This window comes from Mixophyes fleayi, chromosome 1 (genome assembly GCF_038048845.1).
Source record: "Mixophyes fleayi isolate aMixFle1 chromosome 1, aMixFle1.hap1, whole genome shotgun sequence".
Classification (NCBI taxonomy): Eukaryota; Metazoa; Chordata; class Amphibia; order Anura; family Limnodynastidae; genus Mixophyes; species Mixophyes fleayi.
The window spans coordinates 185,330,106-185,357,258 of NC_134402.1; the positions used below are offsets into that span (position 1 = coordinate 185,330,106).

Below are 27,153 nucleotides of genomic sequence, written 5' to 3' on the forward strand. Positions count from 1 at the left end.
AGAAAAAAAGAAATGACATCTATTTATACTTATTTTGTCTATGATTTCATATGGTATTTTATCTTCAGGGAATAACTGTGTATTAGTTCATACAACGCCACACTGAAATAATGAAAAGCGAAATAGAAACATTTAATATATTGCTAATTGACTTAAACGTCTGTTAATTTCATTACATATTAAATAAAATGTGTTCATTATATTTAATAATTTGTCTCCTTTGTAGTATGGTGGCTTCCCTATTTAATGACAACAATGTAATAAGAAGGATATGAGAGTAAACCAAAAATTTAAATGTATACATTTTTGTAATATTCATTGTAACATTAAAGCATGAAGTTATTTATTTTTAAGTCAATGGGCCACTAAACCTAAAACATAAGTTTATCTAATATGGCATGGCATCTAGGAACATTAGCATAAATGTATATTTTTCATATTTTGACAACACTTCAGATGTTTCATGTTGTATTTGTATGGGCTATGCATGTGAATGTCTTATCTAAAATATTTCTAGCTCCTCAAAAGTTCACACAGGCAACTTAGGTTTAGTGGCCCTCGAAAAATCCTTAGTTCTGCAACTTACTCTTGCTGTCTGGGGATGCCAGATGGGACTTATTGAAATCCAAACATCAGTTCATTGTCTGCTACTATGACAGGTTAGAGTGCTGCCCACAAGCTTATAAGGGGAGTAAAGTGTGCTTTAAACAACATAGCAGGTAGCAAGAAATGTATTTTTCTAAACAATTACACATTTCTTTGAAGCAGCAATCCAATGAAAAAAAAACATAAATCACTGTGGCAGGCTACAAGACAAAGCTTGGTCAATGCCATTTTTCCTTAATTTGTTTCATCAGGCTGCTATTAATGATTCACTGCACTTCACAGTTTACAGTGTCACCACTGCTACCAAGGCAACCACAGTCATATGGTTCATGATGCAAGTGAGCAGGGAGATTTTGAAATACCCCTCTGAGTTCAGTCAGCACTGTAAAATCCTCCTCCTCCTTCTCCCCCACTGCCATCACATAAATGCTGAAAGTCTGTGAGTCTGTGGGTGTGACTTGCAACCATACTGATCTTCCTTCGAGAGAGATTTTGTTGGAGATAAGGATTTGTAGGCGGTAAGAGAAATGTCAAAACTAGCTGCATGCTTAAAAAGGTACTTAACTTGATATTTAAAGAAAAAAAACATGTATGAAGAAGATAATTTCAAATTAAATGTCACTAGGAAACTGCCATATATTGTACACAAACCATTGAAATAGACTATCAAATCTTAGACATAGCACTGACTTAAGTCTCAGGTGTCTACAAAATATATTACAAAGTATGTTTTGCAATTAGGTACTTTGTTGGTGCTTTAAAGACTTTTAATTAGTATCGCCTGTCTTACAATATTGAGTTGAAAATACAGAAATATTAAAATGTATACAGTGCTACCATAGTTCCCTTAAAGCAAATATCAATGTGTCCATGCTTAGTATCACAACTAACAGGTTTTGTGAAATTTATAAAGTTTAATGTGCTTTTTGTTCTAAACATTTAACAACAAAATGTTGATCATTTTGCTCAAGTTAAATATCAGTGAACTTTAGTGGATATGTTTTTTTGTTTGTTTTTAACATTTAAAGAGCATATTTTCACAATACTACCATCAATCATTTATATATTATGGCTTATATGTGCATGACAAGCAAAATCCCTGAGAAGCCATTAACATAGTCATTTGTTTAATTCCCACAATTCTCTTGTGATATATAACAGTTCAAAGATATATTACCCAATAGCAACAACAAACTTTATTGTCCATAAAAATGTCAACTTGAAAAAAAAGTAAAATAAAAAAATTCCTTCAGCGTAAAGATCACTGTTTACTTGTCCAAGGATGCAGTGCATCCCCATGAACACCATGCAGCAATGAATTGATAAATTCTTCATGTTTCCTGGGAAAAAGAGAAAAAAAAGCCTTAGACAAATTAAATAAGAGGCCTAATAGGCACACAATAGTAATATACACAACATGAAATCTAAAATGTGCTATATTTAACCATACCATACCTCCAAAGCTGAATGTTTTACTCTGTAACTAAACAGCATACTTTTAAAGTGAAAACTATACCAAAAACAGTAATTGATCTCATGAAAGTTAAAAGTATGTATCAATGTTTCTATAATTTGACAGCATATAAAAAGGAAGTATCCGTATTTGAAAACTTTTTCTTTCTTAAATGTATATTCATAAAATATATATGAGATTCCTTATCAAATGGACATGATCACCAAGTGTTTCATCCCACAATTACTAAAAAGAACCCTGCTAAACAATTTAATATGGGGGGATGGTGGGGGCAGTGTGCAGTAGTAATACATGTCATGATGTGAATAATTACATAGGAAAGCTGATCACTCCCAAGATGGCTGCCTGACCTTCTGCAAACAAATGTAAAGTGCTTTATGTACTAAGCACTATATAAATAATAATAATAATATTATTATTATTATTATTATAATACACCGATCAGCCACAACATTAAAACCACCTGCCCAATAGTCGGTCCCCCTCGTGGTGCCTAAACAGCTCTGACCCATTGAGGCTTGAACTCCACAAGACCTCTGCAGGTGTCCTGTGGTATCTGGCACTAAGACATTAGCAGCAGGTCCTTTAAATCCTGTAAGTTGTGAGGTGGGACCTCCATGGCTCTGACTTGTGTTTCCAGCACATCCCACAGATGCTCGTTCGGATTGAGATCTGGGGAATTTGGAGGCCAAGTCAACAGCTTGATCACTTTGTCTTGTTCCTCAAACCATTCCTGAACAGATTTTGCAGTGTGGCATTGTGCATTATCCTGCTGAAAGATGCCACTACCATCAGGGCATATCGTTGCTTGGTCTGCAACAATATTTAGCTAGGTGGTATGTGTCAAAGTAACATCAACATGAATGCCAGGACCCGTTGAGGCATCGACTCTGCAGATGTACTGTGCTATCTGGCACTAAGACGTTAGTAGAGGATCCTTTAAGTCCTGTAAGATGTTAGGTAAGGCCTCCATGGCTCTGACTTGTTTTTCCAGCACATCTCTGCAACAATGTTTAGGCAGGTGGTATGTGTCAAAGTAACATCATTCATCCTCATTTATTTATTTATATAGCGCCATTAATTCCGCAGCGCTGTACAGAGAACTCACAGACAGACAGATTAGGTTCAATTTTGATAGTAGCCAATTAATTTACCAGTATGTTTTTGGAGTGTGGGAAGAGACCGGAGCACCTGGAGATGGAAATCCACGCAAGCACGGGAAGAACATACAAACTCCACACAAATAAGGCCATGGTTGGGAATCTAACTTATTACCCCGGTACTGTAAGGCAGGGGTGCTAACCATGAAGTCACCGTGCTGCCCATCAACATGAATGCCAGGACCCAAGGTTTCCCAGCAAAACATTGCCCAGAGCCTCACACTGCCTCCGCCGGCTTGCCTTCTTGGCCTAAGTGGATCCTGGTGCCATCTCTTCTCCAGGTAAAGGATGCACATGCACCTATTTGTCCACATGATGGAAAAGAAAATGTGATCAGACCAGGCCACCTTTTTCCATTGGTACATGGTTCAGTTCTGGAGCTCACGTGCCCATTGTTTGCACTTACGGCGGTGGAAAGGGGTCAGCATGGGCACTCTGACCGGTCTGTAGCTATGCAGCCCCATACGGCCCCAGGGTAGGGTAAAAAGTCATTAGCCATTTTACCTAGGTCTCCATGGTATGTCTCACACCCTGGCCAAATACTGAGCTACAGAGCTAAGTAACAGGTCATCGCTTTATAAATAAAATATAATTATAATAATAATAATAATAATAATTAATAATAGACTCAAAGGGTCACCTTTGCAAATAAAATCCCTGGCAGGGGCTGGTTTGGAAATTTTAACCTGGGGAGAACGAGAGTCGGCCCACTAGGACTCCAGTCCACTAGTTAATGATAAACAAATAGAAATTTTTATTTAGAAAAAACATTGGTTTTCTCATTAATTTGGCAAACTACGCCTTTATTCCAGAGACCAAATGTCGGCGGAATATTAAAAACAATAGAAAAAATGTGTGAATAGAGAAAAAAGTGAATGGAAAAGAGATAACCAGACCCTTCAGTGTATAAATACTTAACTTGTTGAACCAGGTAACTTAGGAGTACCATTACATATTAGTCACTAGTAATGTACGGACATTATAGACGTGTATCGATTATATCCAGGGTGTGGATAATGTCAGAACTTTCCTGGAACAAGATCAGACCTTTCCTTCAGAGCAGGTAGAGTTCATCACTAAAGGCATTCATTTTATTCTCACGCACAATAATTTTTGGCTTGAGAATGTTCATTATTTACAAAATAGGTACAGCAATGGGGACCAAGTTTGCACCAAGCTATGCAAATCTTTTTATGAACAGATGGGCGGAGGTTACCATCTGGTCAAATTCTAGCTTGGTTGCAAACTTAGTCCTCTGGAAAAGCTTTATCGACGATGTGATATTCATTTGGAGGGGTGATCAGAAATCCCTATCTGAATTCATTCAAAATATGAATACCCAAGCAAAAATCTGGAGTTTGTTACTCACACAAGTAAAGAGAGGGTCACCTTCTTGGATTTGGAAATATTTATGCAAATGGTAAAATAGAGACACAGACACATTTCAAGCCTGTTGTCTGCAATAGTTTTATATTTACTACCAGCCATCACTATCAAAATTGGTTAGATACTATCCCTCGGGGACAATTTACCGTATAAGAAGAAACTGTACAGACATATGTGATTATAGAAAACAGGGAGAAATCTTGAAGTCCCGTTTTTATGAAAAAGGTTATGAAAAAGCCAAAGTAGATAAAGATTTGGAGGAAGTAAGTAAAATTAATAGGGAGAAACTATAAGAATACAAAGAAAAGAACAAAGATGGACGAGAAGGAGAAATCTGCATTCCCTTCATAACACAATATTCAGAATCGGAGAAGGAGATAACAAGGATTGTGAGAAATCATTGGCATCTTCATACATACATACATACATACTCCACCCACCACTGCCTACCAGAACAAATACATACTCATCCCACCACTACCTGCCAGAACATACATATTGCACCCCACCACTGCCTGCCAGACCATACATACTGCACCACACCACTGCCCGCCAGAACATACATACATACTGCACCTTACCACTGCCTGCCAGGACATACATACTTCACCCCACCACTGCCTGCCAGAACATACTGTAAACCACCACTGCCTGCCAGAACATACATACACACATACTGCACCCTACCACTGCCTGCCAGACCATACATACTGCACCACACCACTACCCGCCAGAACATACATACTGCACCTCACCACTCGCTGTCAGGACATACATACATACATACTTCACCCAACCACTGCACGCCAGAACATACATACATACATACTGCACCCCACCACTGCCTGCCAGAACATACATACATACATACTGCACCCCACCACTGCCTGCCAGAACATACATACATACTGCACCCCATCACTATAAGCAAAAAGGTTATTTATATTATGCAATTAGCATATACAAATATTTACATAAATATAAAACAGTCTTTTGATTAAAGTCATATTTTCAAGTTTAAATTTCATATCAGTTCCAGGCTAGTTGGAAAACTTTTTCTCTTAATTCCAGTGCATGTCCTTTATTCCTAAAAGTTGCCCTGCTATGATTTCCAATTTGTGAGAGTGTCCTGAAAATGATAGCGCTCTCTTTGGTGTATAAATTTTTGTAGCTGCTTAATACCTTTATGACCAATATTATTGTTATTATGACAATAACACAAGTGACTGGTCCTCCAGCACCCCCACCGGTCTTCAGCTTGTTCTATAAGAGAAACAAAGGAGACCCAGGAGAAAAAGCAGCATGGATCCTGTTGGGGGGGCGAGGGGCACCTTAGTAAAATATTTAATTTGCCAATAGTACAGCTTTAAGAAGTGTTTCGGAACACATTTAAATGAGCAGGGAATGCTCTATTAATTCAATGACAAATTGCAAGCTTTAATGTTTATCTTGATTTGATTTTCAAAGCCAGTGTGTAACAGCCCTAAATAATATGTAATTTTGTTCAATTCACAGACAATAACAGATGTTTCTATGACATAAAACACTGTATAATTAGAACTGGACTTTCTGGGGTCTATTTAAAAAGGTGCAAAGAGCCATACAAACAAAACAGCAGTTGCATTACTAAATAGCCCATTTTACATTGCTGAAAGCATACACCCTTTTCGCAGCTAAGCTAAAAAGATGGTGTTAGGTACCCGCTCGCACAGAGACCGTCATAAACTTACAGTTAGCAGCCGGAGACTTTTTTATACATTGAACTGCACATGCCCGGATATTTCAAGGATGCATGCACAGAAGATCAATAGGAAGTAAAAAGTAAGGACAAGCATCACTTAGGACCATCACATCTGTGTAAGGAGCAATGCAAAGCCCATCTTCTATCACAGATGAGGGGAAATTTCGCATAGCATCGCAAGGCAGCTACGTTTTAATAAATACCTGCGATACTACATTATACATTGCAGTGCTATGATGCGATACATAATGTAGCCTATGGCAGTTCCTCCCCATTCCAGCATCTCCTCTCCAATAAAGAGGTTTTATTACATTTTAGTACCAAACATACCAATACTAATTCAAGTCTTTACAACCTTTAATTTTTATATGAACATTCATTTGCCAGTTATGTTATACCTTTTATGTCTTTAATTAGCATATTTAAGTTAATTTACTAAGCAACATGTTGCTAATTTCTGACAGTTTATTATAAAATAAAATATCCAGTTATTTAAAATAAAAGGATATATTTTCCCTGAATTGTACAGCAGTGTAAAGCAATCTGTTCCTCAAACACCATGGGTAATTTAGTGAAACATTATTTACTTTAAAAACAATATATATACTGTAAAGCTTACTTTGGTTACGTCCAAACAATGGTTAAACTACTTTCAGACATATTGTAATGGAAGTCACGCTCATTTTAGTTATTGTTAAAAATTCTGGGTCATCTTTCCAGTGCTGCAAAATAGGATTCTTTGTAATACCACAAAGCTAGTCTAGCCAATCTCCATGGGCGTAATTGTCATTTATTATATATTTTTTAAGAAATTAATTGCCATGGGTGCACCCTTGAAATCATTTGACATCAAAGACATCATACAGCAGAATGCAGGCTCTGCTTGGACCTCCTTAAGATCTTAAAGCACAATTAGACACTTATATATACTTCAGTATTTACTTACCTTAAAGCTCTGAAGAGAAATTGGTGCCTCCCAGTTAATTAGAGTTGTGCCTTAGCTGCATTCCAAAATACCACAAGGTCACAGTCCGTTTAAAATTATTCTTTGGGTGATTGTCTAATTTGTAATATTTTCACTCCTTTCTATCTTTTTGTTCACTCAGTTCACAAATACTGCAGCAGAGAAGCGGGATATTGGGAGATCACTTAGAGCAGGGGCTGATCACTGTAGGGGTAGGGGGATAAACCAGCGCTACGTTCACTCTCTCACTGCCATTTTTAGGACAGATTATTTCAGTTATTCCTTCTGGTCTTGGCTGAGTCAGTAATTCTCCTATGAAAGGAAGGTAAAAACAAAACAAAAAATAGTTATTAGCATAAATTAAAAATTACGTCAATCATATTTTTTAGTAAATACAATTTAAATTTCAGAATAGTACACAAATAAGAAAAAGTAGTAGCTATTTCATTGAAAAGAAAGAAAGCAACAAAGTATATATTTAGGTATTACTTCACTGCAAAATTTAAACTACTAGAAAGCAATCAAGTAGTTATGTGTTTAGAGAAAATTTGAATATTGGTTCAACCCAAAAAATGTCTGACTCAAACGTATGTAGATGGGTCCACTTTAAACTAATTCATAAAACAATATCTTTTATTCAGTACAATATTAGTCTTTTTTGATCTGCAGGGGTAAAGGACAAAATAAATTGAGGTATTGTGTAAACTGATTATTTGACTGTAAATTAACACAGGTCAAGCAGTCGTTCAGAATCTTCAGAGGACAGTACATTAAGTTCTAACAGTGATCAGAGAATTATAGTATTGGCCCACTGGGAACAAATTCCACTAAACCACATTTTTAAAGTCCCCATACAGCTCAAATACATGAAAAATGTGTATAAAAGGGTATTTGAAACCACAAATAATGTATTATTGACCATGTATTATGTAATACCATTGACACTGTTTCTTAGCAACACATCTGTTTCCAAGGCTACTTTTTATAAGTTACCAGCAAATCAGTGTCTGTATCATAGCTTAACCAGGAATATGTTGAAGTACAACAAACTTCTACTTCACTACTACTGTCACTTGAATGCTGAGAGCAGCTGATTGGTAGACTGTCTGCTCAATTTAGAATCATCTTCTCCAGTTTGTACAACATGAGTTCCAATAATTATCTGCATCAAAATAGTTAAAAGCTACTTCAAAAAGTTAAAAGCTACCTCAACTAGAAGAGGTGTGAGTACCCCATATTGGGGACACCCTTAGTTTGCGAGACCTCACAACTGGCAGTTCTGTAACAGCTAATGCATTCGTTTTGAAACCTAGGAGAATCCGAACACATCCAATGCTGTGCTAATTCCTAATAGGCGCAGATAGGACACAGATGCAGATCTGCACAGGCAGTTTCTTTGGCAGAAACAAACACCATTAGTATTGCCCAATCGGATGGTTTTTCCATGGGAACAGTAGGTGTTACAGTACTGGCAGAGGTGTATTCAAGTGCAGATTTTCATTTGTGAGTTTATGCACTAAAAGCCTTTGGTAGCAAATAATATATAATAAAATCTATTAAAGGACCACTAAATCCCAAAACGTTAATTTTCATATAAGAACTACGAACATAAACTACATTGTTCAACGTTAACCTGCAATTCCACTGCATTTCTGTTAAATAGTAAAGCATCTCACCCATACTTGCCTACTCTCGCAGAATGTATTTCGGACTCCTGAGAGAGTAGACCACCCTCCCGGATCACTCCGGGAGGGTGGTCTACTCTCACAACATTCTTCGCAAGTGGGCAGGACAGGGCCTTGATGACATGATTTGAAGAGAATTGTATCATAATTGCCATGCCCCACTCTGGGCAATGGCATGAATTGCATTGTTGAGCAGAGTGAGGAGGCAGGGATGACGCAAGTCACTTCATTACGCTTCCCTGCAGTTGCCCCTTGCACCTCGCCACCCAGATGACTAGGAGCTAAGGTCCAAAAAGTAAGAAGATATGATCTCGAAAGCTACATAAAATAAAAGCAAAGGAAGCTGCAATTCACTCAGCACAGTCTGCAAACCAATCTTGCTTTGTTAGAGAAACATCTCCCTCCTAACATGGCAGCTTGTTGCAGAGGGATGAAAGGGTGCTACTTGACTCTAAATGGCGGGACTGTTGGGATGTAGCACCTGCTGTTGGTACATGCACAAATACAAGAGGCTTATTAAGGGGGGTGGGGGATTGGAGTCAGCATAAGCACCTGTAGGGCTAGGTGTGACTCTGAGGGGGCGTGGCTCGCCCCACAATGGCATGTCCACAACCTCTTTTATTACTGTGTTGCCATGATACATCCCGGGACAAAGTCAGGATAGATGCACTAATGTCACATACTAGTTTTACTTGCTCTTTAAGTTACAAGGATGAGAAACATAAGAGGAAACTTTTAGCACAGCATTTGGCTTCTGTTAAGAAACATTAGATATGTCCCTCGAGAGATTTATACTATTGTAACAAATACCATGTTAGGACTCTTTTTAGATGGATGTTTACAGAGAAACCAAACTATAATAGAAGTTCAGTATTGTATATTTGGCAGAGCTTATTTACTGAATAGTCTGCCATGGAGATAATAATATAAAACAAGAGAAGAACATTTTTGAGAAATCTAACAATATTGTTAGAGAAGCTAGCTTGGACTATCAGCAGTAACGACAGCATGGTTTGTGCTAGCTTGCATGTGTGAACTACCCTTGAGAGAATACATTATGTTAGCAATTGTGAAACAATTTCTAGGGGCCTGATTCATTAAGGAACTTAAAATAAGAAGTTTCTCAAGGGGTGAAAATTAGTTTTCTGTTTTGCACACAAGTTAAATACTGACTGTTTTTTCACTTCAGCACAGTTGCCATTTAATGCATCTCCCAATCTCTTAATTACCTCTCAGAGCTATACTTCTAGTGGATGGTATGATAATTGTCTCAAAACGCAATAGCCAGGGCCATGGACTAGTGGTAATAGACAAGAGACATCTTGTCGTTGTTGGTGTGGCCAGGTTCAGAACGGACTGAAGATATGACAGAGGTAGAAGACATAGACCCCTAAAATGTCTAATAGCTTTCACACAACAATACATAAAATTATGTCAACTATATGTCACAACATTAAAACAACTGACCAGTGAAGTGAAAAGCATTGATTATCTTATTACAATGGCACCTGTCAAGGGGTGGGATATATTAGGCAGCATGTGAACAGTATCTTGAAGTTGATGTGTTGGAAGCAGGAAAAATGAGCAAGTGTAAAGATTCAGAGCATCTCCAAAATGGCAGGTCTTTTGGCGTGTTTCTTGTATGCAGTGGTTAGTACCTACCAAAAGTGGTCCAAGAAAGTACAATCTGTGAACCAGTGACAGCGTCATGGGCGCTCAAGACTCACTGATGTTCATCACGGAAAGAGCCTACAATGCGCATATGACTGCAAGAACAGCAATTGAAGAAGGTGGCCTGGTCTGATGAATCTGTTTTTTTTTTACATCATGTGACAGCCAGGTACATGTGCATCATTAATTTGGGGGAATAGATGGCACCGGGATGCACTATGGGAAGAAGGCAAGTCGGCGGAGGCAGTATGATGCTCTGGGGAATGTTCTGCTGGGAAAACTTGGGTCCTGGTGTCCATGTGGATATTACTTTGACACGTATCATCTACTTAAAGATTGTTGCAGGCCAAATACACCCTTTCATGGCAACAGTATTCCCTGATGGTACTGGGCTTTTTCAGCAGGACAATATGCCCTGCCACACTGCAAAAAATGTTCAGGAATGGTTTGAGGCACAAGACAAAGAGTTCAAGGTGTTGACTTGGCCTCCAAATTCCTCAATCCGATCAAGCATCTGTGGGATGTGCTGGAAAAACAAGTCGGAGCCATGAAGGCCCACCTATTATTTTACAGGACTTAAAGTATCTGCTGCTAATGTCTTTCTGACAGATACTACAAGACACCTCCAGAGGTCTTCTGGAGTCCATGCCTCAACGAGTCAGAGCTGTTTTTGGACCTACACAATATTAGGCAGGTGGTTTTAATGTAGTGGCAGATCTGTATGTGTATATATATATATATATATATATATATATATATATATATATATATTCACGCATATACACACACACATATGTCTCTATATACATACATATCTATCTATCAATCAATCTATAATATATATATATGTATATAGAAACATATTCTTCCCTACAGTTTGCACAATATTCTCAGTATTTTTCATGTTTATCTGAAGCATGTGATATTTCCCTTTTCAGTTTTTTCCAAGAATATTTTTAGAAATTTGTCAGTGATTTTTGCTAATAAAGTGGGGCAGCACAGTGGCCTAGTGGTTAGCACTTCTGCCTCACAGCACTGGGGTCATGAGTTCGATTCCCGACCATGGTCTTATCTGTGTGGAGTTTGTATGTTCTCCCTGTGTTTGCGTGGGTTTCCTCCAGGTGCTCCAGTTTCCTCCCACACTCCAAAAACATACTGGTAGATTAATTGGCTGCTAATTAATTGGCTGGTCAAAAATGACCCTAGTCTCTTCCTGTCTGTCTATCTCCCTCTCTGTCTGTCTGTCTGTCTGTGTGTGTGTGTCTATATTAGGGAATTTAGACTGTAAGCTCCAATGGGGCAGGGACTGATGTGAATGAGTTCTCTGTACAGCGCTGCGGAATTAGTGGCGCTATATAAATAGATGATGATGAAAGTGGCAAAACAGAGCTAATTCCTACAACCACATGATATTTACTGCTATATCAAAGGACGCATATTACTTCTTATCAAAGACACCAATTATTTCTTCAATAATCATAATAAATGCTTTTAAGTCAGATGACTGCAGACATGAGCCAACAGTGATCTTCAAACGGCATTATCCACTATAGTCCAATAATGATCCTCTCAATTTGGAAAGGTTTATTATGTAGGATTGCAATATTGCACTCTGCAATATTGCACTCTGCAATATTGAGTCAATTGCTCAATATCTGCATCAATATTTTAGTGTCTGTAGATAAAAAGATCTAGGGTAGATTTACCAAACCTTCTAAAAAAGAAATGTGGAGGAGTTGCCCATAGCAATTAATGAGATTCTAGCATTCATGTATCTAGCACATTCTAGATAATGATAGCTAGAATCTGATTGGTTGCTATGGGCAGCACCTCCACTTTTTAATTTTAGAAGGTTTGATAAAACTATCCTCTAGTGAACCGCAATTCAAGGGTCTCTTCAGGGGAGGAGAGAGGGCTTGGGGCAGCCTAGTGCTATAGAAGTGCTAGACAACTCCCCCATAGGGCACGACCCTAACGTGGCCTGAACACACACAACATGACCATGCCTCGACTTGTCCCAACATAATGTTGGGAGGGTTTTATCCATTCAGAGCAGAGATGTTGGCTGGTGAATTGCGAAAACACTAATCTTTACAGGTTTGTGAGGGTGTTGTCATAAACTGTGTCAGTTTACTGACACAGCACTGTGTATTTCTACACTGACACATTGGTCTGTTAGGCGTAGAAGTTAATCATATGATGTTTTGGCCCCTGAAGCATGCATAAAAACAAATTGCAATGTTCAGTAAACTTCATGAGTTGTTTTGATTGTGATGTAACCAGGGGAATTTTAATTTACATGACTAATACATTGAGTTGGTAGGCATATGAAAGGAAAACAAGAATGACAAGTCCAACTTACAGGCATGTGTTCCTATTTGCATAGTACAAGTATTATGTGTTGAAGTATTTCCATGAGGTGGGAGACATTTCAAATATAATTACACAATTGTTGGTTAAATACAATTAACAGAAACACTATGACGTCTAAAAAAATGTATGGAACTTCCAGGGAAGTTGGGAGCTGCATTAGGATGTTATACAGTCCTGCCATAGAATAACCTTTACCTAGCATCATACAGTAATTGGAAGAGTAGCTCTGAATTTAGGGCCTGATTCATTAAGGATCTTAACTTAAGAAACTTCTTATTTCAGTCCCCTGGACAAAACCATGTCACAATGCAAGGGGTGCAAATTAGTGTTCTGTTTTGCACATAAGTTAAATACTGACTGTTTTTTTATATAGCACACAAATACTTGATAGCTTATTTGTACACTGAAATTTAAAGTTGATATTTGTGTGCTACATGAAAAAACAGTCAGTATTTAACTTATGTGCAAAACAGAATACTAATTTGCACCCCTTGCATTGTAACATGGTTTTGTCCAGGGGACTGAAATAAGAAGTTTCTTAAGTTAAGATCCTTAATGAATCAGGCCCTTAGTCTTTAAAGGGAAACTGGCAACCACATGGCTGTTGGTTTTTACACAATTGTACAAATGATGCTTCCCAATCATCAAATAAGAAGGGAAACAAAACAACGACAAACACTAATATAAAACAACACAAATGTTGCTCGTGAATTAGATAACAATGGCTGTCTCTTCTCATAAAACATGTTAGCACTATTTACAGATTGAACATGTACAGGTCACTATCAGAGATGAACAAAACCTTCAAAACTGTTCCATTGAATATTCGCCTTAGTCTGCATTTGGCTGGCAAATTTCTTGATTCTTTGATGGAATTTGCCTTTAAGTGTTTGGCACAAAATTCCGCCTATCATGTTTGTTCCTAATTCTACCCCAACCTAATGAATTGACACTGTCATCGCCACAGATCGGAAAAATATGGCAATGACAGACACAATGTGGAATGCAATTTTGCGGAATGGACAAGCCAAAGTATAAGATTGTATTGCCGGAACTTAACACCTCTGCCAAACAGCCTGTTCCGCAGACAAAACAAATTGATGTCGCGGAACAGTTTGTATCAACTTCGCTCAGCTCTACCCACTAATCACCTCTAAAAGAAAAAAACTCTTGCCGATAGCCAGGTTCCCTCAGACTATGTAAAATGTGTTTTTCCTTTATACTTGTGTTTGCTGATATTGTATAACATATGTAACTCATCCAAACATATTAGCTTTATACATTTCAAAAAGAAACCTGTACAAGCTTGTTCGATGAAGACACAAGCATGCACAATTATTAAACACACACTATATATGGCTATTCACACAATATACAAACTTGAGTTTGCCCAATTTGTAGATATTAAAGATTTCTTGGTAGATGTAATTTTATTGACTCTAGAATACAACAGATCGCTTATGCAGGTACAATTATCTGACATCATAGTGAGTGGAAATGAAAAAGAAACAAATCATCCTAGAAGATAACATTGGTGGACAAACAATTACTAACCTATAGATTGAATTTCAAGAGTTGTTTTATAAAACTAATTGTTTCTGCAAGGCATCTGTACTTTAACACTTTTCTCAATCTGGTAAGGCTCTATCCAAACCTTTGTAAACCTATTTATAGTCCTTCAAATACACTTCAAAGATTGCCTTAATATAGTCATAGGAAAAAGAAAGTACACCCTCTTTCAAATCTATGTTTTTACAATACAGGACATAATTAACAATAATCAAGTCCTCGCCAGGTCCTAAAATATCATAAATCTATTTCCATGTGACAAACAACCCATAACAGATGTACTATGTCATTTATTCAACAAACCATAAAACAGCATGAAGCAGCTATATGAAAAAGTAAGTACACCTTTACTGCTTCCATATGAATAAAGGTAATTTGAGGTGCTGCTAATCAAGAGTTCATTATTTGATCAACAGGGAGTGTTACCGCCTCTATATAAAAGCAGTGTGGCCTTGATCATTCAGGGTTGTTGTGTTAACAATATGCCAAGGAGAAAAGACATCTGTAATAATCACAGAGAAGCAATTGATGCTGCTCATCAGTCTGGAAAGTGTTATTGGGACAATTCCAAAAAATTTGTTCATCATTCTACAGTGAGAAAGACCATTTAGAAATCGAGAACAATTAAACCAGTTCTCAATATTCCTAGTTGTGGGCATCCCAGCAAATTCACCCAAAGATCAGACCATATCATGCGCCTAGAAGTTGCAAAGAACCCAAAAGCTAAATCAATCAACATGTTAAATCTCATGGCTCAGAAAAAGGCTGAACAAGTATGTCTTTCATGGAAGTGTACACAGTAGAAAACCCCTTAACCCCTCCCCCCTCCCCCCAAGTAGAAAATAATTCCAAATACAGTTTAGATTTGCAAAGTTGCACCAAAATGTTATGCGAACAGATGAGACTACATTGGAGTTGTGTGGTCTTAATGTACAACACCATGCTTAGTGAACACAGCATGTTACCCCAAGAACTTCATGACAACAGTTAAGCACAGTGGCAGAGAGGTGTTGGCTTGGGATCATTTTTCAAATACAAGAGCTCAACGTCTTACAAACATTGAGTCCACCATGAACTTTTCCTCTACACCAGAATGTAAAGAGTGGAAAATGTGAGGGCCTCTGTTCCACAATTGAAGCTTGGACAACGATCCTAAGCACATGATTATTATTCTTTATTTATATGGCACCATAAGGTTTCCGCAGCACTGTACAAAATGCAAAATACAATACGAACAGTGGACCAAACAAGGTACAACAGTATAGACAAGCAAATCTACAACTGTATTTAAAAAAAACAAAAAAAAAGAATCAAGGTTCTGGAATCACCAAGTCAAAGCTCAAACCTAAAGAGAGCTGTATATAAACAAATGCCATCAGATAACAATGAAGTGAAGCATTATTAGAAGGAGGAGAGAGCCAAAAGTACAAACCACTAAAGATATATAGAAAATTATTACTATATTTTATTGCTAGTAAAGATGGTTCTCCAAGCTACTGAATCATGAGGAGTATTTTATTTTCGTACATGGTTCCATCATATTGGCTTATTTTTTATTGAATAAATAATGACAAGGAAAATCTGTTATGTTTTATTTATACATGAGATTCGATTTAGATTTTTTTTTTCATTGGTAAACCCAACAAAAGGCCTCTTATAATCAGCAAGCCAAATGTATTAAACTTCTGGGTTGAAAAAAATAAGGAACAAGAAAAAGAACTATAGTTTGCCATTAATACAATACATATCTGGATGACCCATTGGTGTTGATTTATAATCATCAGCCCAGTCAGCATAACGCTTCCACAATACTGTTATCCAATCTCCTAACTCAAAGATTACCTCAATGAGATAGATACATTTCAATCTCTAAGCTGCTAATTCTAATAGAGGATAAGGGTATTACAGAACGAAAGTTATTATCCAAGGAAAGAGTTTTACTGGCTTCCCAGGGATTAATTCTTGGTCTTCATCCAGTTAACAATGGACAGGTGGCTAGAGGGCCGTCTATATTGCAGCTTTAAATGAAAAGGCAAGAGTAACTTGACTGGGACAGCACAGGTCTTTCAGAGTTTGTTCACTTTCATTGTTTAAACATGATGTATTGTATTAAATATAACATTTACATGCTCTAGCATATAATGTCTATGTAGCGCTTACAAATTCTACAGTGCTATTGAAAATCTTTCTTAAATACTGTATAATAACAATAAGAAATCTATTTTGTATGTTTGATTAACAAAATACATTTTTACTATTTTCAAAGTGTCTTGTATTTAGCACGATCAATGGGTTTATATTGAACAATATTTAAGAAGTACAAAACGTCCGTTACACAGTGCAAAAGCAGCTTTCGACCTGCTGTGCACCTAAATTTTTGCAAATTAGCCTGGATTTCCATCAAAGAGCGTGTGTCTGCAAAGCAAGATTGCAGCGTTTGCAAAGAAGAAGTTTGCAGAAGCAGTGGGGAGGAGTTGGGTAGAATAAGGGCACTGGTATGCCTTGTTGTATAAATTAATTGCTGCATATTTATAAGTAAATATGATTTATGATTTTTAAAGAGACAATGCCTTAAAGCAGTGGTCAGGGAACAGGGGTAAATTACCCCAAATGGGGTAAAAATGAAATTCCTGGGGGTAATGCTGCCGATTCACATGCTGTCAGATGTATTGTTGACCCCTTTAAATGTGAAAATGCTGTTGTACCAGAATAGCCTCAAGGGTTGGCAGAGGCACTTCTTGAGATTTGATGCAATAATGAAGCACATATTGCATTTGAAAACAAAGCAGATCTGGCACATTTTTGGATTTCAACAGCTGCAAAGGCATTCAAAATTGCACATGAGGAGGCAGTCAAAAAGTTGCTGGATTTTCCACTCTAACGAACATAAAAACAAAGCAGAGAAATCGATTGGACGCTGAAGACTTTATCCAAATTGCTCTGACATCAAAAAATGCCCCAATATTGATGCTTTCGTATCAAAAATGAAGCAACATCATTTCTCCAAAACCTGAAGTTTTGAAGTTGAAATTTTGAATAGATTCAATAAAATTTTGAATTCCAATAATTAATAATATATGATTTCCTTCCTTTCAAATCAAGGGGCTAACATTGGTGTATCTAAATATATTTTGGGGTAAAAGGTAAAAAAGTTCTCTGACCCTTGCCTTAAAGGTACTCCTCCAAAGTGTGTATAATTCATATTTCAAAGAGGACCTGTCTTGTAGATAAAAACAAAATGTCTTGTTTGGCCTTTTAAGACCGCTAAATAACTACTAAATTTTGGAGATGTCAATCTACATTTCGGGGGAACTGGTCCATGCCCTTTTTACTAATTGTTGCTATGAGATATGTGTAAGCTAATGAAGGAGGTGTCAGCTGGCTCACAAAAAAACGCTGCTGTTCTTGTGATCACCCTTTGTCAAAGTTATAAGTGTCACCCATTATAATGTTGCTAGCTTCAGGAGAGGAAAGAAAACATGAATCAATAACACTTTTATAATTAAAATATCAGGTAGGTGAATGTTAAGGTGAAGGCTAATTTGTCTCAATAAAAAAAACATATACCAAAGTAAAAATAACAGCATCCATAATGAGAAGAGCCATAACAAATACAGAAATGTGATAGGTCCTCTTAAGTGAATATGTAAGATAGGGGGGTATATTTACTAAACTGCGGGTCTGAAAAAGTGGAAATGTTGCCTATAGCAACTAATCAGATTCTAGCTCTCATTTTGTAGAATGTACTACATAAATGAAAGATAGAACCTGATTGGTTGCTATAGGCAACATCTCCACTTTTTCAAACCCGCTTTTTAGTAAATATACCCTAGGGCAGTGGTTCCCAAACTTTTTGCAGTTTGCGGCACCCTTAAAGTCTCCATAATTTTTTCAAGGCACCTCTCCAAAATAATTACCGAGTAGTCCCATTTTATAAGTAGCTGGGTCAAAAAACGTAATAAGTATTTAGGTCAGGACAGAAATACTTATTTAGTTGTATGCAAAAATACACATAAATCTAAGGGAAAATAATATTTTTATATATTTTTTTTCAATTACATTTCTGTCAAAGAATAATTTACATCTGCAAACCCCATGATTTATTAATATATCATTTGGTTCCTTAAGTGATAACTGGTCAGCAAACATGATCATTACAGACTCTCAAAATATATTATTATAAAACTTTAAGAGTTTTCTGTACCGTGGCAAGTTTATTTATTCTATTAATGTTTTATAATACCATTTAATAGAGATAGAAGATGAAGCTCTTATAAAAATAGTGAATAATGGATCCATTCAGAATGTAGAGACGGGCGCTTACAGTACAAGCATAACCGGAGCTTTATAATGAGTCAGCTTTATATCCTTCAGGCTAGGTTTTCTATTATTGAGATTATAAGAATGCATTAGAAATTCTTGTAGAGCCTTGGTTAAAAGAGTGCAAAGTCTGGTATAAATTCCATGCAAGATAACAATGGGTTGGAGGCAAGCTCTGAATAAATGATGATGATGATGATGAAGAGAAAGGGAGACCTTTTAATGGCCTAGTTTTATATACGCTCTTTTCAATAATCCATTGTGACCTTTCAGAAGACTCCTCAGAAATGACCTAATATATATATATATATATATATATATATATATATATATATATATATATATAAATAAAACGCAAGCAGTAGAATATTTGCATTTAAAGATTTTTATCTCGTTTTTCTACAGTCACTTAGTCTGTCATTGAATGCCATTTTAGTATACATACAGAAGTGCAACTAGATTATGTAGAGCTTTGTACATTATACTGGCCCCGTTTTATATAACAAGCTGCACCTGATCAAGCAGTCTTTACAGTACTAATACACTGTGTGGAAAATATGGGCCGCCGCTATGCCGGCATCAGTCACCCCTGCATGCTCAATTCAGGAACTTGTGGATCATGCAAACACACAGTTGCTAGGTAAGGAAGGACCAGCACTGTACATGTCTGTCTGTCTTGTATACAAGGGGGACAGTACAACACTTGTTATTTAATCTTGAGGCTGACTACTGATAAGACCTGACTTCTGAGAATGACGTGAGAATGATGCTGACTTATTCAGCTCTCAAGATGAAACAGCAAATGTACTGCCTCCAGGATACCAAATAGACCCCAGTAGTACTAATCACATATTTTCCAGTGAGAAAAAATTCATAAACCAATCACATATTGTTTCTATGAAGGCACAAACAATGTAACAAATTAGAGATTATATACAGAGGGCAGTACAATAGTTGTTTTGTGAGTTCTTCTATAGGCTAAGAATTGAATCTGACTGCTAACAGTCAGGCTTCATATGTTACAGATGTAATTGTGTATGATTATCGGTAAGATGTTATTGTAAAACAATACAATGGATGACGCTGACAAGTGACAATGATAACTGACAAAGTCATGTAGTCAGTAAGGTACAGTGACATCAAAATAATTCAGCATCGAGGCACAGTTATATTTCCCTATGAATTTCTTCCCTAAGAAATGACACAGTCTCACGAAACAGCAGTCACACGTGAATGACAGTGCAATGTTCTGGCCCCAGGAAATCCCCCTTGGTTCCCATAATGATGACTATTTCTTTTACTATAAAATACAGTTCAGTAATGACAGCCTACTTCCTTCAGGAAAAGAGCAGTCATTTCTTATTTGCAAACATCATCAACATTTGATATACTTGCATAATAATAGGTCTGTGTAGGTTAGTGACAAGCAACACAAATAGTAACATTGCTATACATTTACAAAAATATAACTAGCAATATAGGCAGATGTGTGTTAAAATATCACAATTTATTGATGCTATATCCCAGTAAAATAACTGGGAATTTGTATTGTACACTTCCTCCATCCAAAGTGCCAGAACTTTAGTCATAGTATTCATATTTTTGGGGTCACATTGCTTTTGTACTAATCAGATTCAGTGATCTCTAGTGGTGGATCTGAGTACACAGGGGGTTAGTTTTGGAGCAGAGTGGTGCCATATGCAATAATTGGGCTTTAAACATAATGCAGCTCTGCTCAAAAACAGAGGTAAGAGTAGACAAACATGGAGGAAAGTGTGAAATACACCATACTTGCCAACTCTCCCGGAAAGTCCGGGAGACTCCCGAAATATGGGTCAGTCTCTCGGGCTCCCGCGAGTCCTGGCATTTCTCCCGCATCCGTGAATTCCCTGGTTTAAATGACGCGATTCACCGAGAAACGCGTCATTTTGGCCCCGCCCCCGCGACAAAACATCATTTTACTCGTGGGGCAGGGCCAAAATGACGTAATTCGAGGCACCCCCCCTCCCGCCAATTAGCCACGCCCCTCTCCCAGACGTCACCTACTAAAAGTAGGCAAGTATGAAATACACTGCTCTTTATCCATATGGGGCATCACAGTGGCTTAGTGGTTAGCACTTCTGCCTCACAGCACTGTGGTTGTGAGTTCAATTCCCAATCATGGCCTATGTGGAGTTTGTACGTTCTCCCTGTGTTTGCGTGGATTTCCTCCGGGTGACTGGTTTCCTCCCACATACCAAAACCACACTAGTAGGTTAACTGCTATCAAACTGACCCTAGTCTCTCTTCTGTGTGGTGTGTGTGTGTGTGTGTGTGTGTGTGTGTGTGTGTGTGTGTGTCAGAGAATTTAGAATGCAACAGTGACTAATGTGAGTGAGTTCTCTGTACAGTGCTGCGGAATTAGTCGTGCTATATAAATAGCTGCTGATGATGATATTTGCCTTAATACAAACATATATAACAATGCCATCAGCTTCAGAAATGTATTTCATAGTCATCAAAAAACATTTGGAGATGTGTATCAACAGACCGAATTGCATTTTGTCATATGAAGTATGTTTCCAGCACTGGAAAGCCACTCTGAGAACTTCACCAGGAATTGGGGTGCGCACTTGTCTCTTCAAGCTCCAGTCAGTCAGCTAGAGATTCTAGGTAATGTAATGTTTTAATATGTATGCATTTTTATTGTTTTGTTTACAGTACTTTCTATGTTTAGATAATAGATATACTGAACACAAAGGTATTATTGTAAAAAGTAGTGCAAGTTGTATGTTTAAGTTTTGGGTAGTTGACTTATAAAACTCAAATCATAAACTCAAATCAAATGTTCAGAAATAATTCCAAATTGGTCCATTCATTAACAAACAAGAACCAAAATGGTGGAAGTGGGCAAAATTCTATGGCAAGCTCTTATAACAATTCTGCTGTATGTTTAAGGCTTTCTGAAGTGTCAGAAATAGTAATTTAAAAACATATACTGAAATAAGTAAGTACAAGGTGCTTAACCAACATTTTGGAGGCGTTTGCTATTAGGCAATATATAGTATTTCTTAATATTCTTTAATAAATCTATTTGCAAAGCACTACGGAATATGTTGGCGCTATATAAATAAATGATGATGATAAGAAATTTTCATTCTCAAAATCATGGTTGCAGTAATGAGTAAAAGAAAATATTTGGTACTAGACAATAATGTCATTTATATAGAGAGGTAAGCAAGTTATAAACCAGTGTACAATGGTTTATATTCAAGCTCCTAAGCAGATTGCTTTACTGAACACTTATTAAACTCCATGTGACATAATACTGGCAGGTCTGTTCCTGCATGATATTGCAGATGTGTAGTATTTACAGTACTTTTCCCCCACTTATATTCATTCAGCCACCTGGAATCCTCCTCTGTGCAGGAAGCGTCATGTTTCATCCAACAGAGTGCATTATTTCCTGTGACATAAGATAAATTGTTTCCTATCATTGTGATTTCTTTCCTTTTATGGATCATTTGTACTTTTAAGTTTTTCCAAGTTATTCGTTTTACGGCTTATAATGCACTTCCACTAAGTAGCCAGTCCCTGAATGGTGCAGCACAGGCTTATACTTAACATGACTGTGCTTTTGCCTGCTACAATTAAAAGGACTGTGTGCATGGAAATTTTTACATTTGTCATTCAAAACAAAAAAACACCACGTTAATTCTCCAGCATATACAGGTTAACTTAGAAAAGGGTTCTAAGTACTAAACAATGTAAATCAGCCTTACACATTTTGAGGACAAAATCAAGACATAGTTAGCTCGCTTTCAAGAACCAGCCTGTAACTTAGCTAATAAGGCATTTGCTAGACAAGACATAAATAGATTTCCTGGCTTTCAAGAATATCACATACATAATATTAAACGCATACTTGGCAACTTTGCCAAATTCTGCTCCTGGCCTAGTACACCACGATGACACGCAAATCATGTCACTAACCCCCACCCCTGCGACTTAACTATAGAAAGGGCTGGGAACCGGGAGGTTACCCTGCTCTCCCAGAAATTCGGGAGTGTCCCGATCATTCCGGGAGAGTAGGCAACTATGATTAAATGTATCGTATCATAGACAAGTTTCAAGAATGTTCTCTATACAGGAAATAATAGGAGAGTCCCCAATAAATCAAGTGTATTTATTAATAATAAAAAAATACAATAAAAAAGTTACACTCAAAAGAGTACAAGCAGCATACCAAATGGGAAAGTTTCTAAACAATCATACACCACTATTAAATCTCCCAACATTGGTTCTGTTCCAAATAAGGCCAATCACCCTCCCCTCTCCTAAAAAGACATTTAAATTGTCATGTGCACCCAGTGCCGGATTAACCCGAGGTCTAACTGGGCTATAGCCCAGGGGCCATGGGCATCCAGGGGGCCCTTCAAAGTCTTCAGCAGCATTATTGATCGGTCCGGTGGCGGGGGCGCCCCCAGCCCGATCAATGCTGCTGAGCACTGTCACTGTAGTCCTCCGTCCTCGGCGCTCAGTAATCTGCTTACTGAGGAGATCTCGCGAGTGAACTCTCGCGAGATCTCCTCAGTAAGGAGCTTACAGCACGCCGGGGACGGAGGACTACAGTGACAGGTAAGCGCTTGGGGGGGGGGGGCCCTCACAGGGTATGGGGGGGAGGCGGCGGGTGGCTCACATTGGGGGCCTCATGGGGGAATGGAGGCACCCTTATCCCAGGGGCCTCCATTCCCTTAATCCGGCCCTGTGTGCACCAGTGTCAAGTGCTCATGGGGCCCACTCAACATGCTGAGCAGGGACATTCCTACCAACTTCCCAGCAAAGGTAACAACTAATTTAGGACAACTGGTAGCTAGCTATTCTGCACCCTCCTCCAGTAGACAACAACTCCTTATGATCAGCTCAGCTATGATCAACTCATCCAGAAACCCAGGACCAATACACCAGCATGACACTAACATGACCGCAACTGTTTTCGAGGACTCTTAATCCAAACTCTGATTCCCTGAAGATGAGTCCTTGAAAAATGGTTGGAGTAGCAAAAATAGCACCACATACAGTTTATCAATATAATTTCACAACTATCGGAGCCAGACCCTAGATGCTCAAGGGTATAAAATGCAAAAGTTTGGGCAACCCTTGCCTAATTGCATGTCTATCTGAATTTTTAAGTGAAAAGAAGATAAAATGACACGTGTATCATACGAACTTAAATACGACATAATTCTGTACGCTTTTATGCATAAGTACTATTCGTTGCTGAATTTAACACATTGACAAAAATGAAGTATTCTCCCATGATACACAAACCAATCAGAACTTCCTTTTTTCTATATGGCAAGATGTCGTAATCAATGAAGGCCATTATCATCATATTTCATAAATGTGCATATAAAGATCAAAAATTATTCAATATTTTTGTAGTTCCATGTAATAAATATATTTATTTTTACACCTAATAATTTTTATTACATTTGTCCAAAAATGACAAACAAATGAATACAAAACCAGGGTAGTCTCCCTACAAATACAAACCAGTAACAATATAGAATTCCCTGGAAATACACAATAGCTATGATTCAGAGTTGAAAGTATACCCGTTGACATAGCGTAAATCTGCGCATGCAGGCAAAAAAGCCAGGAATTACCTATGCAGAGTTGCACCCACTCACACTTGTCCCTGGTTGCGCCTGAAGAGGAGGCATAAGAACGTGTTCGTGCAATAACATGAACATATCCTAAATGTAATACAATAAGTAGAAACGCTAATGTGACAATATTTCATTGCAGCATATGAATAAATACCCAGGGATACATTGCTACTGGATATATGCATCAATAAATAGCATGTGTGGTGGATTAAAGCCACGTAAATGCCAAGTAAATATTTTACCAATAGTCTCCACTTCCTTCCTATTAGTAAAACTGCAGGGGTCTGATCCATGCAACCACTGCACATTTATGACTACTGAAACGTGAGGATAACAGTTTCATTTCCTGACAAAAGACCTTGGAAAAGTTTAAAAGAACAAATAATTGACAGCGCATTAATTTAAAGTTATCAGCCCATTTGATTGGACCGTTGCCATGGCTTGTCCGATCAGCTGCTTTAATAACAAATCAATGAAACCTGTGAATTTACTAATGTATCTAAGATCTTATACATGGAAAACAACCATTACATGCACAACTTAAAGTGGAAAATGTATCTTATCTTATAAATAATGATTTTATAAGTAATTATTCATTTTATTTTATCTAAATGTAGACTAATGTTATAAATGACCATCTTTATATGAATCTATGGGGCAGATTCATTTCGGTGCTAGGGGACATGATGTGTCTCCAGAAATCTTCACTCATTTTTCCCTTGGCTTTCTATAGAGATAAACGAAAAAACGAGGAGATTTCTCTACCGTTATAGTCTGCAAGTTGCACAGTGGGACATGGAGCCAATGGCCGATGACACTTCAAGGCTAATTGAATCTGCACAAACAGAACAGAAAAAAAGAGACAGACTCCCAAGCACATATACTTTAAACAAGTTAACCCGTGCATGATACTCATGCATTCTAGTCAAATCAAGCTACTTAAGGTGTTAAAAAGGTTCTTGTCATGCATTTGGGGCTAGGCCAGGCCTCCTCAGGGGAAGAGCGTTACTTTCCGACGCAAGCGCCCTTTTTTAACGTGGTTTTGTCCACATGTCACCACCTCATCATTCTTCTCCATCACCTCATCCTTCATTTTCATCGCCACATCTATCCAGATGTCTATCCAGACACAGGGATCTCTCTCAGCGGTCCTGAGTATCACACTCCTCTCGTTCTGTCACCCCCAGCAACCACCAACCACTCCCCACTGTCACCCCCGGCAACCACCAACCACTCCCAACTGTCACCCCCAGCAACCACCAACCACTCCCCACTGTCACCCCCGGCAACCACCAACCACTCCCAACTGTCACCCCCGGCAACCACCAACCACTCCCAACTGTCACTTCTACTTCAAGAAATATATATATATATTTTTTTAAATCTTTATAAACACTTTTAACAATTAACAAATTAAATTAACAAATTAAAAACATCTTAGTATACCAAATTTCAGCCCTTTTTGAGTTTTTTTTCCCCACACACACACTAAGAATTTAGTAGGTCAGTGTATAACTCCGCCCAGCAGGTGGCGCTGCAGCTTGTTTTTTTTTTCCACACACACACACACACACACACACACACACACACACACACACACACACAGACAGACTAACACAAGCCACTAGGCATTTATATTATAGATTGTACTAGATAGAGAGGGAGTGCCATGTTTTTAGACCAATTATGTGTTTAAAGAGGTTTTCTTACTTCAGGCCTCTTTAATTCAATGATTTATACATACACGTGCTCTCAATTCTTATGAAAAGAGCATTTATATATTATGTCCATTTATAATATGCTCAGTATAGATGTTAAGGTTTTTGAGGAGTGCTGAGCTTAATATAAAATGACCATTTATTTTACCAACTGCTTTCATTTATTCACATCAATTGAGGATGTTTGCGACAATGTAAGTATATAAATAAAATTGCTATATTAGCACTTGTATAATCTAGGCAGAGTTGCTTTTTGTTGCCTTCGGATATTACAGAGTGTTGCTCTGTGTTTTGGATGTGACTGTATCCAGATAATTTTGAGCTGTACCCCTTGAAAATATACAACTCTACTTACAAGAATTGATGAAAAGCACAGGAAGCAAGAAAGACTGAATTTACAAAGGCACACACAAATACCAATAACATTTTGTGAGAAACCCTCTTTAATGACAGATAGGGGATATGTAATTATGCTAGATCCAGGCAGAACTTCAAAGTCAGAACCAATTTGAACTAGTTGCTGCGTCTTGCATATGGATACGCCTGTATAGGTCAATTGGGGCACCTTGTGTGAGGCTCTGAAGTAGACAATCCATTATTTATGTCTACATCTGAGGACCCTCCTATGCTGGGCACAAATCTAGAGGTGCTGTTTCCCTTATCTGTATGGCACACAAATAAGGCCATGGTCGGCAATCAAACTCATGACCCCAGTGCTGTGAGGCAGAAGTGCTAGCCAGTAAGCCATCGTGCTGCCCGATATTTGGTGACTTTGAGGGGGAAAAATGAAAACGGCAATGTCTGTAAAGGCAAAAGTTGCCTTTAAAGAAATTGC

General features: G+C 37.8%; 1 protein-coding gene across 1 annotated transcript in view; it reads right to left on the minus strand.

Annotated features, from left to right (window-relative positions):
- Positions 1-1,716: 1,716 nt before the first annotated feature.
- Positions 1,717-27,153, minus strand: part of MFHAS1 (multifunctional ROCO family signaling regulator 1) — a 60,158-nt gene continuing 34,721 nt past the window's right edge. The window contains exons 2-3 of the mRNA XM_075204617.1: positions 7,314-7,643; positions 1,717-1,946 (exon numbers count right to left, since the gene is read on the minus strand). Of these exons, the coding sequence (XP_075060718.1) occupies positions 7,513-7,643 (131 nt within the window). The 3' untranslated portion in view covers positions 1,717-1,946; positions 7,314-7,512. The remainder of the gene's footprint in view (positions 1,947-7,313; positions 7,644-27,153) is intronic.